The following is a 15,390-nucleotide window of genomic DNA, read 5'->3' as shown; positions in this document are numbered from 1 at the left end:
TCCATCTTTCCCTTTCCCCAACATTTAACTGTACTATGGAGATAAATTATCAGACTATATTATATTTCAAAAAATGGTCAAGGAAGCTGACAAGCAAGGCTCAGAATCAACTACAACAATAACAATCACCATGCCAGTGATGACAGGGGTAGCAGCAACTGACACTTAATGGTCCAGTGCTGAAAATTCACTTAGTCCTTTCAATTCTGAGCTCCTTAAAGGTCTATAATTACAAATGATGAAATTGGGTTTAAATTATGTAAGTTGCCTGAAGATAGATTGTTTCCAAGTGTCAGAAGTGGGATTTAAACAAAGGCAAATTCCCTCATTTCAGCACAACCTACAAATAACCAAGAACAAAGACCTAGCTGTCCAGGTTTGCTGAGGTAACACAAGTAGAGGAAAAAACAGACCAAAACAGAACTTCCATATTTTCTGCATCAAGTACTTAGACCTACCTATATGATAAACTGCAAGCAATATCATAAACCTGTATTTCAGGTTAGAGTCCATAACTAGGAAAGTCACATGACCATCCTGAAGCTATACCTCTACTATAAATACAAAAGGCAATGATGTCAGCCTCACAGAATTTAAAAAAGGATTAAAGAAAAGATTTCTAGATAAGTGCCTTAAGACAGCATGAGTAATCCAGATGGCATAACTTGCCTCAATTTCTTCTTTAACAAGTTAGAAATACAAATGGAATCCATAAACATTTAGAGTGCTTATTGGGAAATTTCCATTCTTTTGTTTAAATATATATTATATCGTTAAATTTATTCATTTGCATAATTAATAATAATATTTTTGTCCAAACATTTTAAGAAGATGGTATTTTAGAAGGCAATAGGACAGTAGGTATCAAAAGTAAATGTGTGATTACAAAAACAAAACCATGTAAATATACAAAAAAGAATGTTTTTTCTCCATCCTGAAGACAAGTCCCACTTACAAAAGGTGACACCCAGATATATGCCAGGCACATGTATCATATAGCCCTTAAAACACACACACACACACATATATATATATATAAATATATACAAAAAGAAGTTTACTATACTTTTATGTACTCTTTTTAAATATATATGGTTTATATATTTTGCCATACTAGACAATACATACATATATACAAATATGTATACAAGTGTACATGTGTGTATATATATATTTGGTGATATGAGTTTGAACTCAAAGTCTAGAATTTGCTAGGCAGGTATGATACCACTGAGTCATGCCTGCAGCCTTGTTTTTCATTGGTTATTTTAAGGAGAGTCTCATTTCCCACCTGAGCCTTGATCCACCTACTTTTAGGCTTCCTGACATTGCTGGGAGCAGTTTCCCTTCATGGAGATAGAATCTCACAAACTTTTCTGCCCAAGCTAGCCTGGTACCATGAAATTACCTCTCAACCTCTCACATGGCTTAGGATAACAAGCATATGAAAATACACCTACCTATAGGTACGGAACTTTTCTTCTTGGCATAATTTCAAACCATGATTCTCCTGTTGTCAGCCTAAATAGGTATGATTACAGGCTTAAGCCACCAGTACCCAACTTCATTTTTAATCATTGCACAAGATAATAAATCAACTAATAGTCACCAACAGTACAGTTTTCTCCAAGGGATATATGTCTCAAAATACATGAAGTTTGATATTATAATGGATAAACTGGCATCTTTAAATTAGACTAACAGCCAAAGTTGCTTACATCCATTTATACTATCCTTGAATTTTCACAGACAAATGGAAATCATATTACAAACCCTCCAACCACAAACAAGAACACCTGTGTTTCACTTCTTGGTCAATAGGGAACACCCTCATCTAACAGCTTCCCACAATTGTGATTTCCCCTCATGATTCCTGTCTAGTACTGAGGTTTATCCATGTGACCCTGTATGGCATGCCATGTCCCTTCCTCTGAGTAACTGAGTGATAAATTCTCCTTTCAAAGTAAGATGTTTCTATGTATGTCATCTTTTTGTATCTGATTAAAACAAATCCCACGTTTATTTTCATACATGGCACAGAGTGGTATATGTACTAGGACGTTAACTAAAGTATTCTTTATAGTAATAAAGAACTGCAAGAATTAGAGATAGGTTAGAGTATATTCTCAGTATAGATTATCTTCAAGGGATGCTGTCCACATAACTTTTAGACATATTTGAATAAATAAAAAACAAGTCATAAAACAGTATATATAAGCTAACATCATTTTAATTACATTCATATGGGTGTTGGGTGTCTACTGTAAAAATGTGCCAAGTTATTGATGGCTATTACTTCTCATGAAGAAAGTAAGAAAGAGAAAACACAAAGAAAAGCTTTGACTTTTTTATTCTATATAGTTCTATGTTGGTGTTTTTACAAGAAGCATGTTTTGCATAATGATTGCAAAATTTTCTAAAAGTAGTACTGAATTCATCATCACCCAAGTATTACTAACTGAAGAGCTTTGAACAATACACATACATCTTCTCTCAGTTGCTGTGTATCAGAAGTCTAAGGCACTGCTGAGCTAGGTCCTCTGCTGAGATCACATGTGTCTATAATCATGATTTGATCAGAGCTGAGCTCTAAGGTGGAGACTCAACAAGGGAATAATCCACTTCACTGCTTGCCTGGCTGTCAGCAACCTTCTGTTTCTGATGGTTGTATGAGTCATGACATCTACCTCTTCAAAATCAGCAAAGGCAATGACACTAAAACTCTAGCAGAAGTCTGCTAGCAAGATGGAGTTTTATACAACAAGATATAATTACAGTCATTATCACTGTCATATTCTACTGAGCAAAAACAAGCTGTCCTGCCAATACTTGTGGGGAGGGAATTAGATAAAAGAATACCAGAATGAGGGTCAGGGGGGCCACCTTAAAATCTGCCTATCATAAAGACAAAGTTTTATTAGATTTCATTGGATAACCACAAGGATAATACATATTGATAAAGCTTATGATTATAGAACTAAATGAAATTAATTAAATATATATGAGTATGATCTAAACTCATAATCTCTTTAGAAACATTTCATAAAGTCATGCACCAAAAGCAAATACAACTAGTGTATTTTGTTACCAAGAAAAGAGTTCAATATTTGACAAAAATGTGCAATGACAGAATTATAATAAAATAGCAATGTAATTTGGATCAGTGGCTCTTCCTAAATAAACATGGGTAATAATGATCTTAAACCAAGAACTATGGAAAAAAGGAAAGCAAAAAAGAGAATCAGAATAGGACTACTATGTGTTGAAAATGTTCAGTGTAAAATACTAAGTTTACTAGTTTATAATGCACATTTGGTAGGGAAAAGGCATGATAATAAGACAGATAGAATTTGACCTCATAATGCATCTAGTGAGTATGGAATGATGCTAATGCCCATATCCAACAGGAAGAATGAAAGAAAAGAAAAAGAAAGGAAAGGTGCCATCTCTACTGAATAGGGAGTCCTAACAAAAAGGCTTCAAAAGAACTCTGCATCTTTAATAATATAAAAAGGCTAGGGCACAAACAGCATAATCTAAAATGCCATTAGAAATATTTCACATACAAAAAGGTCTAAGTAAAGCAGGATTTTATAAAGTGATCAAAAAAGAAACACTAAGGAGGAAAATCTTTTAAGATTAAAGAGGTTTTTCAAAGGACAACTTGAAGTGGTTGTAAAATTTATGAGGCAGCATTAAACTTCAGTTCTAAGTAACAATAAATTATTCACTATAAAAACATACATGTGTCAAATATTATAAGCCTCTTAAACTTTTTTAAACAAGTTTTTGAAGAACTGATTAGATGTATTAGGTCAACATTAACAGATATCAACTTTTTCATTGGCACAGTATGACCACTCAGGGTAAAGAAGCAACTTTAAAAAAGAAATGTAAAGATAGAACCATCAATAAATAGCCTATTCACCAACATATCTAACAGATACAAATATCATGTATTTGGCCTTAAATTCGACGGTGTTGACTTTAACTAAAATGCATCTTTTTTATTCTTAACACCTCATGTATATAAAATGACAAATAACTGTTAAGAAATATATAGAGATTTTATTTTTAAACAAATTATACAGTATAAAAAAGTCAACTATGGCTTGAGAGATAAAATGCTTGCCTAACTAGCACAGGCCATGATCTAAAACTACAATACCACCAAAAAAAATAGACTATATAATTATTTAACGAAACAGATGCCTTGAACTTTATTTTTGCAGCCCTAATTAACCATTAGCCTTAATAATACTGACATTTGATCAAAAAAACTCTTTTCAGCTCCCTCACTATCATACTTTCCTCATGGTGAGTGAATGACCTCACAAGAAAATATATCCATGCTTTTTCCAGTATTTCCTAAAATGTATCCTTCCTTCCACATTTCCTAAAAATTCAATTAAAAATTATTCTGTACCATTCTTTCTGCTACAACATAGATGTCTTAAAGGATGGGCAAGTTATAAAGGGTCTCTGAATAGTTTAAATATTTGGTTGTATACAACATAACCCATTCATTCATGCATGTATGCATTTACCAAATACAAATACTTAAGGGAGTTTCTAACATGTTCCCAACCAATGCTAAGAGCTGAAAATACCTTCCTACCTCATGAACTTACAATCTAGCACAAAGATTGTCATCAAATCTGACTGTGGTGAATGCAACAAAGAAACACAGAGTACCACAGGAATGAAGAATAAGGCTACCTAACTTGAACTGAGATGTCAGGTAAGGCTCTTGTTTTGGTTTCTAGAGGGGGAGTGTTTTTGTGTTGGGGGGTGTTTTGTTGGCTGTTTGTTTCCTTGTTTGGTAACTGGTTCTTTGAGATGAGGTTTCCAGAGAACCTTCAGACCTTAAGAACGGATAAAATGTATGAAGGAGTTAAATGGGTAACAAAGATGTGATTATGATGCCAAATATAAGGATATTCTCCCCTTCTACAAACACGTAATGTGCTCTTCTGAAACAATCCCATTTATGCCATTCTTCTGTTCACTTTTGATCAAATATAAAAACAGAAAAAAATACTTTGTCTTCTAACCCTACCTAAAGAAATAAAGTGTAGACTAGCCGGACGCTGGCGGCTCACGCCTGTAATCCTAGCTACTCAGGAGGCTGAGATCTGAGGATCTCGGTTCAAAGCCAGCCAGGGTAGGAAAGTCCGCGAGACTCTTATCTCCAATAAAGCACTAGAAAACCGGAAGTGGCGCTGTGGCTCAAGCAGTAAAGCACTTGCCTTCAGCTGAAGAGCGCAAGGACAGCGTTCAAGCCCCATGACTGAAAAAAAAAAGTGTAAACTATACTTTGAGGCAAACCTGAGGAAATAAAGAGGAGCCAAATAACTGAATTTTGATATAAAATTTCCTAATTGCTAATTCTGACATTTCATAAAAAATAACTAAAAACACTATGCAAATCAAGCAAACAAATCTTCCCACATAATTTCTTCAGTTCAGAAATACTGCCAATTTTAAACTCTAGTCAAAACTTTAAGACATAGTATCCTAAGTTTAGTTCACCTTTATAATACAAATTTCATGTTCGTTATACCTGGAAAAGAACCCAGAATTTTAGCTGGATTCGTAACATATATTTGGAATGGAATCTGTAGCCAAAATAAGATTTTTCTTTGTATATAAAATTCAATCTTTTATGTTTTCAGTACTAGAATTTGAATTCAGGGCCTCATATTGTGCTAAGCAGGCGCTCTACCACTTGCCATACCCTGACCTCTGTAACATACAATCAATCTCTTTACATCTCCACTTACCAACTAACAAATGTCTACAAATATACTTCTTTTTTTAATCCTCTATAAATGTAAGTATTTAATACCATGTCCTATGGACTCATCAATTCATTTCTTTTTTTCTCCTTAAAAAATGTCCTTAATTTCATTTTCCTCCTTTACTACCTCTCCATGATAATTTGTTTCCCCTAATGAAATAATTGCATGTACTAGATCTCTTGCTTTGTGTTAATCTGTTCTTTCTACCATAGTATCTCAGGTCTGAAGAATATAAACAGACTGTATCAATAATAGAGACATTCCAAATCACTAATAGCACTTCTATACTAATTAAAGAATATATACCAAAGACATTATAGTGGATAAGAAAGATTACATTGTTAACAGAAAGATTACATTGTTAACAGAAACAAACTCCTGAAGCTAAATCACCTAAAGAATGGTGAGGAATGGTGTATGAAACATGGTGCATGTCAATGGACATTGTCAAATATGATAAAATTCTAGATTTAAATATATCTTTCTTAAGATCTAAAAGTTATACTTCCATGATAGACTTTTTGTATATTTTCAAAACGTAGAAGTTTATTTTATTTGCACTAAAATCCTACTTAAGCTTAATACTATATACTAAGAGAGAATTAAGGCTTATACTTTTATTTCATTAAATGAAACCAAATACTGTTCACTGAGGTAGAAAGGAGAGATCTTCAAGCATCAGATTCAGCACAGATATATAGGGTGTCATATCTTTTGAACAGTGAAAATGTTCTTAATTTTTGTCATAAATGAAAACACAGTGTTAAAAATTATGTAGTACAATTTTCTTTTTTTTTTAAGAAAGATATTTATTTTTGCTTATGTGGTGCTGAGGAATCGAACCCAGGGCCTCATGCATGCAAGGCAAGCGTTCTACCACTGAGCCACCTTCCCAGCCCTGTAGTACAATTTTCTAAGCAGTAGAGTATGTATGTGTGAAGTAAACAGGTACCTATGAAAGCAGCTAAAAATGTAAAATAACTTGAATATATAATAAGCAAAAAAATGAAACTGTTATTCTACCTATTCCATTCATACCCCTCAACTTTAGAAAAAATATAAAGTAGAACAAGTCCTTATAATTAAAAGAAAAAATTTAATGTATAAGCCAGTTTCAAAGGCTAAATGATAAAAAGGAATTCAGAATCGCATTTCTGTGGCATACCTGTGAGCATCTGCTGGCAACAGCACTGATGTGCTATCTTCTCCAGAAGAAAGATTCCATGATTCACTTAATCTGCGCTCACTTGTGTTCAGTTCACCCAGTACCCAGTCAGGTAACTGTTCTGGACTTGAGCCTTTTGCTTGTGCTGGATTTGGTTCATCAAAATAGATGGACTAAATATTTTAAAATTAGAAAAATTATTCTTCCAAAATATACTATGATGAAACACTTTAAATTTCCATTAAGTTTGATAAAAACTCTTTTAAACACTCAACTTAAAGTCAATAACATACAAATATATAAAAATATATGATTAAATATATGAATTATGAAATATTAAAACAAGATGGATAGCATATTTACATTTTAGTTATGTACTACTTATATAAGATATCTAATAAGCAGCAAAATTATGTAAAAATTCTGATATTTATACAAATAAATGATATTAGATTTATAAAATGTCAATAGAAAGTTTTTAAATCATATTTCACTCTCTGTAACAATTACTACTTTGCACACATGTGCATATGCATATACATACACAAAATCTGTGGGCAGAGAAACCACAATCAAGACAAATCAGAAATCAAAACTAGCCGGGCACCGGGGGCTCACGCTTGTAATCCTAGCTACTCAGGAGGCGGAGATCTGAGGATTACGGTTCAAAGCCAGAAAAGTCCATGAAATTCTTATCTCTAATAAACCACCAGAAAACTGGAAGTGGCGCTGTAGCTCAAGTGGTAGAGCGCTAGCCTTGAGCTGAAGAGCTGAGGGACAGCGCTCAGGCCCAGAGTTTAAGCCCCACAACCAACAACAACAACAAAAAAAAAGAAATTAAAATTACTAGTCCATTGATGAGGTAGAAATTACACAGGCTAGCATACCTAAGACAGGACTCCAAGGCCTTCTCATTCTTACTATTGTGAAATAAAGTCCTTCTCTGTGATCCTATGAAACTGACCATGAACGGGAAAATATGACACAGAATACTTGCATCTTAATATGTTCTTCATAAAATGTTCTACTCTAGTCACTGAGAAGGACATCACTCAAATATTTGATGGCTGTTTTCAATACTATAGATCTATAATATAGTTCTGTTTGGAATTGTTATATTTCCAGCACTACTTTTTCTGCCCAGGATTGCTTTTGTGATTCAGAGTCTTTTGTAGTTCCCTATGAATTTTGCCTATTTATTTCTCTCTAACTGGTCTGCATGACATATTTCTGAAGAAAACTTCACTGAGTAAATCTGTCCAACAACTCTTCCAATCCTGCACAAAAATTCTTAAGGGGCTATTCTCCAAGGAGGCGTGACACATGACCCTATATTCCAAATTAGAATTTTCTGATAATTTCTTTTTAAATAAGCAACTGCAACCCCACCCTCTTATCCAGTTTTACTTTCTATGGTTTTAATTACCCATGGTCAACATTAAATAGAAAATTCTAGGAACAAAGAAGTTTAAATTGCATCCCATTCTAAGTCAGTATAATGAAAGGTCACACACCATTCACTCCACTATATCCCACTAGGCATGTTTATGCTATACATACTACCTACCTATTAGTCCCTTAGTAGCTGGATCAGTTATCAGCATAGTATAAAGGATCCAAAACTATTTGCAATTTCAGACATCTAGTGAAGAAACAGGTCTTGGAATGTATCCACCACAGAAAGTAGAGGACTACATAATAAATCTAATGTCTAACCAAATATGAAGTCATGTAACTATCTCAAATACTCCTGACCTCATAAGCAAAAAGTACTACTTTAACATAAATTGAGTAACAGTATTCGAACCAGCAAGAATTATCCTCTAGTGTTAACATGCCATGTGATTAAATTTTGCAAGTAAAATCATAAAATATGGAAAAAAATCTCATAATACATTACAAAGAAGTTAGCAGTTATATATATTCACATACATGTACATATCACACAAACACATCTATACATATCTTTTAATAACAACCTCCAATACCTAGTACAAACACAGTACCAACACAAACCATGAAACAAACACAAGCAAATGAAACAAATACACAAGTGCTTAATGGTACCTACCATGTATGATGGTAATGTTTTTAGTGTCCCTGGCTCAGGACGGTGTGTAAAAGGGCCTTCAAGCACTCCTCGTTTAAGCATATGTAATAATAATTTTGCATACAAGTTCCGATTCTTCCTGCCCATGACTCCTGCACCTGTTCCTGAAGGCTCACACAACTTTCTAATCCATAGAGCACATCTCTGCCGTTCTATAAATACATGAGAACAGTAAGAAAATCAATTTTCAAAAACTAAAACACTAAATCATTAAGACCTATAATAGCACCTACTTTTGTCTACAAAAGGAATCAGCAAATTTGTACAAAGGGCCCACAAGTAAATATTTTAGGTTTGCAGGCCATGTAAGCTCTGGTACAGCTAGTCTACCCAGCCACTACATGAAGAAAGCATTAAGAGACCACATATAACTGAAAGGCATAGTTATTTTCCAATAAAGTTACAAAAAAGAAAGAAAGAAAAAGAAGCTATGGAACCTATGGAAGTTAGCCCCATGGGCCATATACTCTTAGTCTAAAATTTCACTTTGTTATCTGGAAAATGCAAATAACTATTTGTATAAAAATAAAATCTCAGCTGAGTGCAGGTGGTTCATGTCTGTAATCCTAGCTACTCATGAGGCTGAAATCTAAGGCTGGTTTGAAGCCAGCCCAAGCAGGAAAGTCAGTGAGACTCTTATCTCAAATAAACCACTCAGAAAAAGCTGGAAGTGGGGTTGTGGTTCAATTGGTAGAGCATTAGCCTTGAGCAAAAGCAGCTCAGGGACAGCACCCAGGCCCAGAGTTAAGACCCAGGACCAGCAAAATAAATAAATAATATAATAAAATATAAAATCTCCAGATTATTTTCAAATAAATTTGAGGTAAGATTTTGCTATAATTTTGCATCTCTAAAATAATTTTAAGATGTATTGAAAAAGCTATAATTCTAACTATAATTCTACTCTGTAATTCTAACTATGCAAATCTAAAAGAGATAAAATACAATCTCTTGATTTATCAAGCATTTTATACGTACTCTAAAATTAAACCCAAATGTTTGGTTTATTAAAGCCAATAATTTCCAGGGACTTAAAACTGGTTTATTTAGAGTTTTCTTTTAACATCTCTAAAAGTAACTGAGTACTACTTACTGTAATTTCATAAAATAATTATCCTTTAAAAAATCTGCCTAAAAACAGCAGTTTAATCCTCATATAATAAACAATCCATTAACTATATTATCTTGCCATGACACAGGACTGTTTTAAGTCTAATGAAAACTACTGATAGTAATTTTTATCATCTAACTCAATTGAGGATTATATATCTAATACAAATCATAAGTCTAAGTCTAATCTCTTAGTTCTTAAAATTTATATTCATTTATTGTCTTACCTACAAAAATCACTAAGGCTAGATTTACCACTTTGCAAATCTCACTACAGGTATAAGAGCCATGCCTCTAAAAAAACTTTTGTACTTAAAGATAATAATTAAAACAAAAAAAAACAGCAGAGGGGAAATCTCTGGAGGTCAGTTATACAAAAAAATGCTTTTGTAGCTTTTGCTTTGAAAATTACACAATCACAAAATAAACTTTATTAAATAAATGAGTATACATTATACAAAAATAATGTTAAACGTAAAACTGTTGAACTTAAGTAGTTTTCAAACTACGTTTTTTTTTGTTTTTATACATCCTGTAGCAAACTGAAATCTATATTTTAATTCTCAGGATTAAGTACAACTTGGTTAATGAAAAAATTAAATTCTCTACTTGAGATGTTGGGGTAGAAACACTGTCAAAAGGAGAATTTAGCTATAAGGAGAGGTGAGTATGAATTTCTAATTCTTGAATGGGATGTAAGTTCCCACATACTCATAATATATAAAATATAGGAAAGCCAAAAGTGTAACTACTAAATTCTATGTGTATCAAATCTATTTTTAAAAGAAGATAAAATGTGAGAAACATATGACTTGAAATCACAAATATAATGGGAAATCTTAATATAAATTTTTGATCTAAGACAAAAGAATCAAAGAAAAAAACCTAAGACAAAAATATTAGTGATGACCAGAAGAGGATACAGTATAGAAATATATATTAATTCAAACTCTCATGAATGAGTCATTGGATATAAAACACTCATCTAAAGAACAGTAGAAAAGAAAAAGTTATAGTCCTGCAAGAGGAAGAATACTCAAAGAACTACATGACAAACTACTCTGGTGTTGGAAAGGCTCTATAACAATGCATGACACAGAATAGTAAATACATAAGTCAAATTCCCTTCTCCCAATGCAGATTCCTGGAATAAATATCTAATGTTGAGTCATTTCTCACTTTGAATATAGAGTTCAGATAACTCAGGCAAATAGGGAACTCAGAAAAAGGTTAAAAAAATTAGCTCCTTGGCCCTCACTCCACACCCTGCATTCAATAGCTACCATGTCAGATTTACCATTACAGCCAACCATTCATCTACTGTGACTGGAAAGAATTTCCCAACGATTCTTTCCAATTTATCTCTGATGCCTTGAATTATGTGAAAATTCTGAATTTTGAGACAGATTTTAATTCCAAAATAAAATATAAAAGGACAGAAATTAATGATAATATACCAACAAAAATTTACTCATATTTGATTTTATTGTATCAATCAATAAGCATAAAAGACCAATAGATTCTTTTCTGCTTTGATAAAAGAATCAAATAATAGTGAACAGCAGACTCTCAAAAAAGAAGATATTCCCAGAGAAGGAGAAAAACAAGCAGGAAAAAAGTCACATCTAACCTTAGATGGTCTGTATATATAATGAGTTTATATCAGAGGTAGTATCACAATAAGATCTCATAGTTAGCAGGATGGTATCACTTGTGGGGGAGAGATGTAAGAAGGCAGAACTGGCAATAAGCTCAGGGCCTTACGCTTGCAGGCAGGTACTCCTTACCATTAAACCACACTTCTAAATTCATTAAATTTTTATATACCCTGGAACAGCTCAAAGTAAACAATCCTACCTTAATATAGTAAGAATTATTACCATTTTGACAGGTCACTGTTTGATTAGATAATACAACAAAAAATTAAGAATCTAGTTTCACCTTACCTGACCTATGGGGTAATTTTAGAACAAAGGGCTTCATATCAACCACAAAGTGATCGAATTCTGCATCCAGTCTCTCCCATTTTTCTTCTTCACTTCCCATTTCAAAACCCAACCTGTAAAAGATTTAAAATTTAAGTATTAATGTTCTATGTGTTGAAAACAATAAAACTCTGATGAAAGAAAAACTAAATAAATTAAATAAATACAATTAAATGCCAATCATCTCCCAATTAACACCTAGACTTCCAATCCAACATTTCCATCAAAATCCAGCCACATTTTTTATACATACATACAAACTGAATCTCAAATTTACACAGGCAAATTTTAGTAAAGGAATTAAAGTACCCAAAATGATTTTGAAAAAGAACAAAGTTAGAGGAATCACATTACCCAATTATATATGATAAAGTAATCAATACAATGAGATATATCAGTAAATAGACCAGACCAGATAAACCAGAAATGGGCCAACACAAACATAATCAACCTGTTTGCAATAAAGGTATAGTTCATAGAGAAATGGCATTTTTTACAACTGGACAGTTGTAAAATGGCAGTAATAACTGGACATCCAATTTGAAAAAAGTTAACCTCTACTTTAACCTAAATTTTAAAAATTAGCTCCTAATTACCAGGTGCTTGTGGCTCACATTTGTAATCATTGCTACTCAGGAGGCTGAGATCTGAGGAGCATGGTTCAAAGTCAGCCTGAACAGGAAAGTCCATAAGACTCCATTTCCAATTAAGCAACAAAACAGCAAGAAGTGGAGCTGTGGCTCAAGGTATAGAGCACTAGCCTTAAGTAAAAAGAGCTTGGGTACAGCCACCAGTCCTGAGTTCAAGACCCAGAATTAGCATAGAAAAAAAATTAACTCCAAAGAATAGTGAGCCTATAAAACGCTTAGAGGAAAACACAGGAGAAAAAAATTGCTTCAGACAGAGATTTCTTATCTGCATCATTAAAAATATTATTCCTATAAGAAGTACTTGATATACAGTATTGGAATGCTCCAAAAGGAAAAAACAAAAAAGAAAAAGCTTCTTATTGTTAATGGATGGAGGAAAATAAACCAGAGCCTTTGGGAGAAAATACTTGTAAATTTTACACCTCATAAAGAAATTATATTAAGAAAATATGAGTGGAGCTTGGCACTGGTGGCTAATGCTAGTAATCTTACCTACTAAGGAGTCTAAGATATGGAATATCAAGTATGAAAAATTTACATTCCCATTAAAATGCAAATGGAGTAGTTATGTGGTATATATACACAATGGAATTCTATGCCTCCATCAGAAAGAATGACATTGCCTCATTTGTTAGGAAATGGAAAATCTTGGAAAAAATTATATTAAGTGAAGTAAGCCAGGCCCAAAGAAACATAGGTCCCATGGTTTCCCTTATTTGCAATATCTAGTATATGTATGAGTCAAGCGGAAAAGGTCAGATAATGTGATGTTAAGAAAATTAACCCTTAGATATGTATTTTAATGTTTTTTTCTTTCATGCATGTGTTTCTAACGCATTTATAAGATTACTTCCTTGTTGCTTTGTATGTCCCTCCCCCACAGTATAACCCCTGCTTTCACTATATTTGATGTCAGTATAACTTGTGGAGGAGATGGGGAAAAACAAGTCGTTTAAGGATACAGGTGGACCTGTTGCAACAATGAGAAGTACAAGTTGTCATGTCCAAAACGAGCTTTACAACGTCAGTGTGGGGGGGGGAAGGATTGGGATTGGGATTGGGAGGGGGGAGGCTGGGAAGGGATGTGAAGGGGAAACAAAGGAAGAGGCTGCAATGCTTGGTAAGAAATGTATGCATTATCCTGCCCATGTAATTGTAACCCCTCTGTACAGTATGTTCACAAATAAAATAAAATTTAAAAAAAAGAAATTTTTGATATACACATAATCACCAAACAAAATTCTCTCAAGTGGGGATAAATTGTCAGACAATAATAGAGTACCCAGAAACAAAAAAGAATCAATATTACCTCCTCTCAATCTCACCCAGAAAAGAAAACAGACTGAGGTCCATGCTGCCTCTTCCCAACTAGTGCTCTTCAATCCTTAACTCCAAAGTCCCCTTAGGAGGCTCTATCCACATATCCCCTATTTCCATCACTGTCAGATAACAAAGAAACACCTCCAACTGATGACAGATTCTCTCCCCCACCCCCACCCCCACCCCCACTAGATCTTGCCTTTCTATTCAGTGAGCCCTTGATCTTACACACTTGCACACACACACACACACACACACACACACACACACTTTGTTAACCAAGCTGCTGGAGAAAGATGGAGGCCACTTCCATCAAGTGATATGGAACATATCTTAAAAGTCCTTTAAACAAATTCAGCACTCTTCACTCTCCATTTTTAAAATGCTATCATATTCCACGGGAAAAAAATCTAATAGATGAACATCTTTTAGATTTGATGACATCCCAACTTAACTTAGAGAGCATATGCTTGCCTTCTTTGCTCCTACATCTAAAACAGCAGCAACTCTTCCTATTTTTAAGGTCAATACTTCCTCCTATCATCTATCAATCATCAATTACCTCTACTCTTTTACAAATTCAGTGTCTCTATTGGCTCCTTCCTCTCCTAGGTCAGCCTTGACTCTTGTCTTGCATTCACCACTCTATTAGTTTCTTCACTCCCTCATCTTCTAATCAGATCTCAGCCCAGCAAATTACCCCTTTATCTCTACCATGCTGAAAGCTTTCAAATTTCACCAATGATCCACTAATAGCCACAGTCAGTTTGTAGGCTGACATCTCTGCAGCATCCTACCCTTCTTACAACTCACTGCTCCTAGAAAGGCACACTGCACCTCAGTAGTTCCACTCACTTCCATGGCCCTGTGGCCACTCAGATCATCCACTTTCAGTCCCTCAATGACTCCTGCTTCTCTGCCCAGCAATTCAGGATTCTCCAGTGTTCTCCCTTTAGTCTCCTTTTAATCTGACTTTCTCGCCCTCCCAGGGCAATCGCCTTTGGAATTACTTCATTTTCCTCATACTATTCAGCTTTAAATTTTATTTCTAATTCTGCTCTCTGTACAACTCATAATTATAACCATGTTCTGGACATAATTCAGTAATGCCCTTTTCTTAAGTAGACTTAATGTGTCACAAAGAAAATTCTTCATGATTTTCTCCACACACCTAGCAACGTTGCATTCTGCAGATGACATCATCTACTTCATCTCCCTTGCTAGAAGTTTCAAGGTTCCCATCCTCTAC

General features: G+C 34.0%; 1 protein-coding gene across 1 annotated transcript in view; it reads right to left on the bottom strand.

Moving 5' to 3' along the window:
* Positions 1-15,390, bottom strand: part of Cep112 (centrosomal protein 112kDa) — a 338,584-nt gene that overhangs the window by 319,880 nt on the left and 3,314 nt on the right. The window contains exons 2-4 of the mRNA XM_013008835.1: positions 12,133-12,245; positions 9,038-9,228; positions 6,967-7,139 (exon numbers count right to left, since the gene is read on the bottom strand). Of these exons, the coding sequence (XP_012864289.1) occupies positions 6,967-7,139; positions 9,038-9,228; positions 12,133-12,232 (464 nt within the window). The 5' untranslated portion in view covers positions 12,233-12,245. The remainder of the gene's footprint in view (positions 1-6,966; positions 7,140-9,037; positions 9,229-12,132; positions 12,246-15,390) is intronic.

This window comes from Dipodomys ordii, unplaced genomic scaffold (genome assembly GCF_000151885.1).
Source record: "Dipodomys ordii isolate 6190 unplaced genomic scaffold, Dord_2.0 Scaffold7, whole genome shotgun sequence".
Classification (NCBI taxonomy): domain Eukaryota; kingdom Metazoa; phylum Chordata; class Mammalia; order Rodentia; family Heteromyidae; genus Dipodomys; species Dipodomys ordii.
This window is presented reverse-complemented; position numbering and strand designations above follow the sequence as displayed.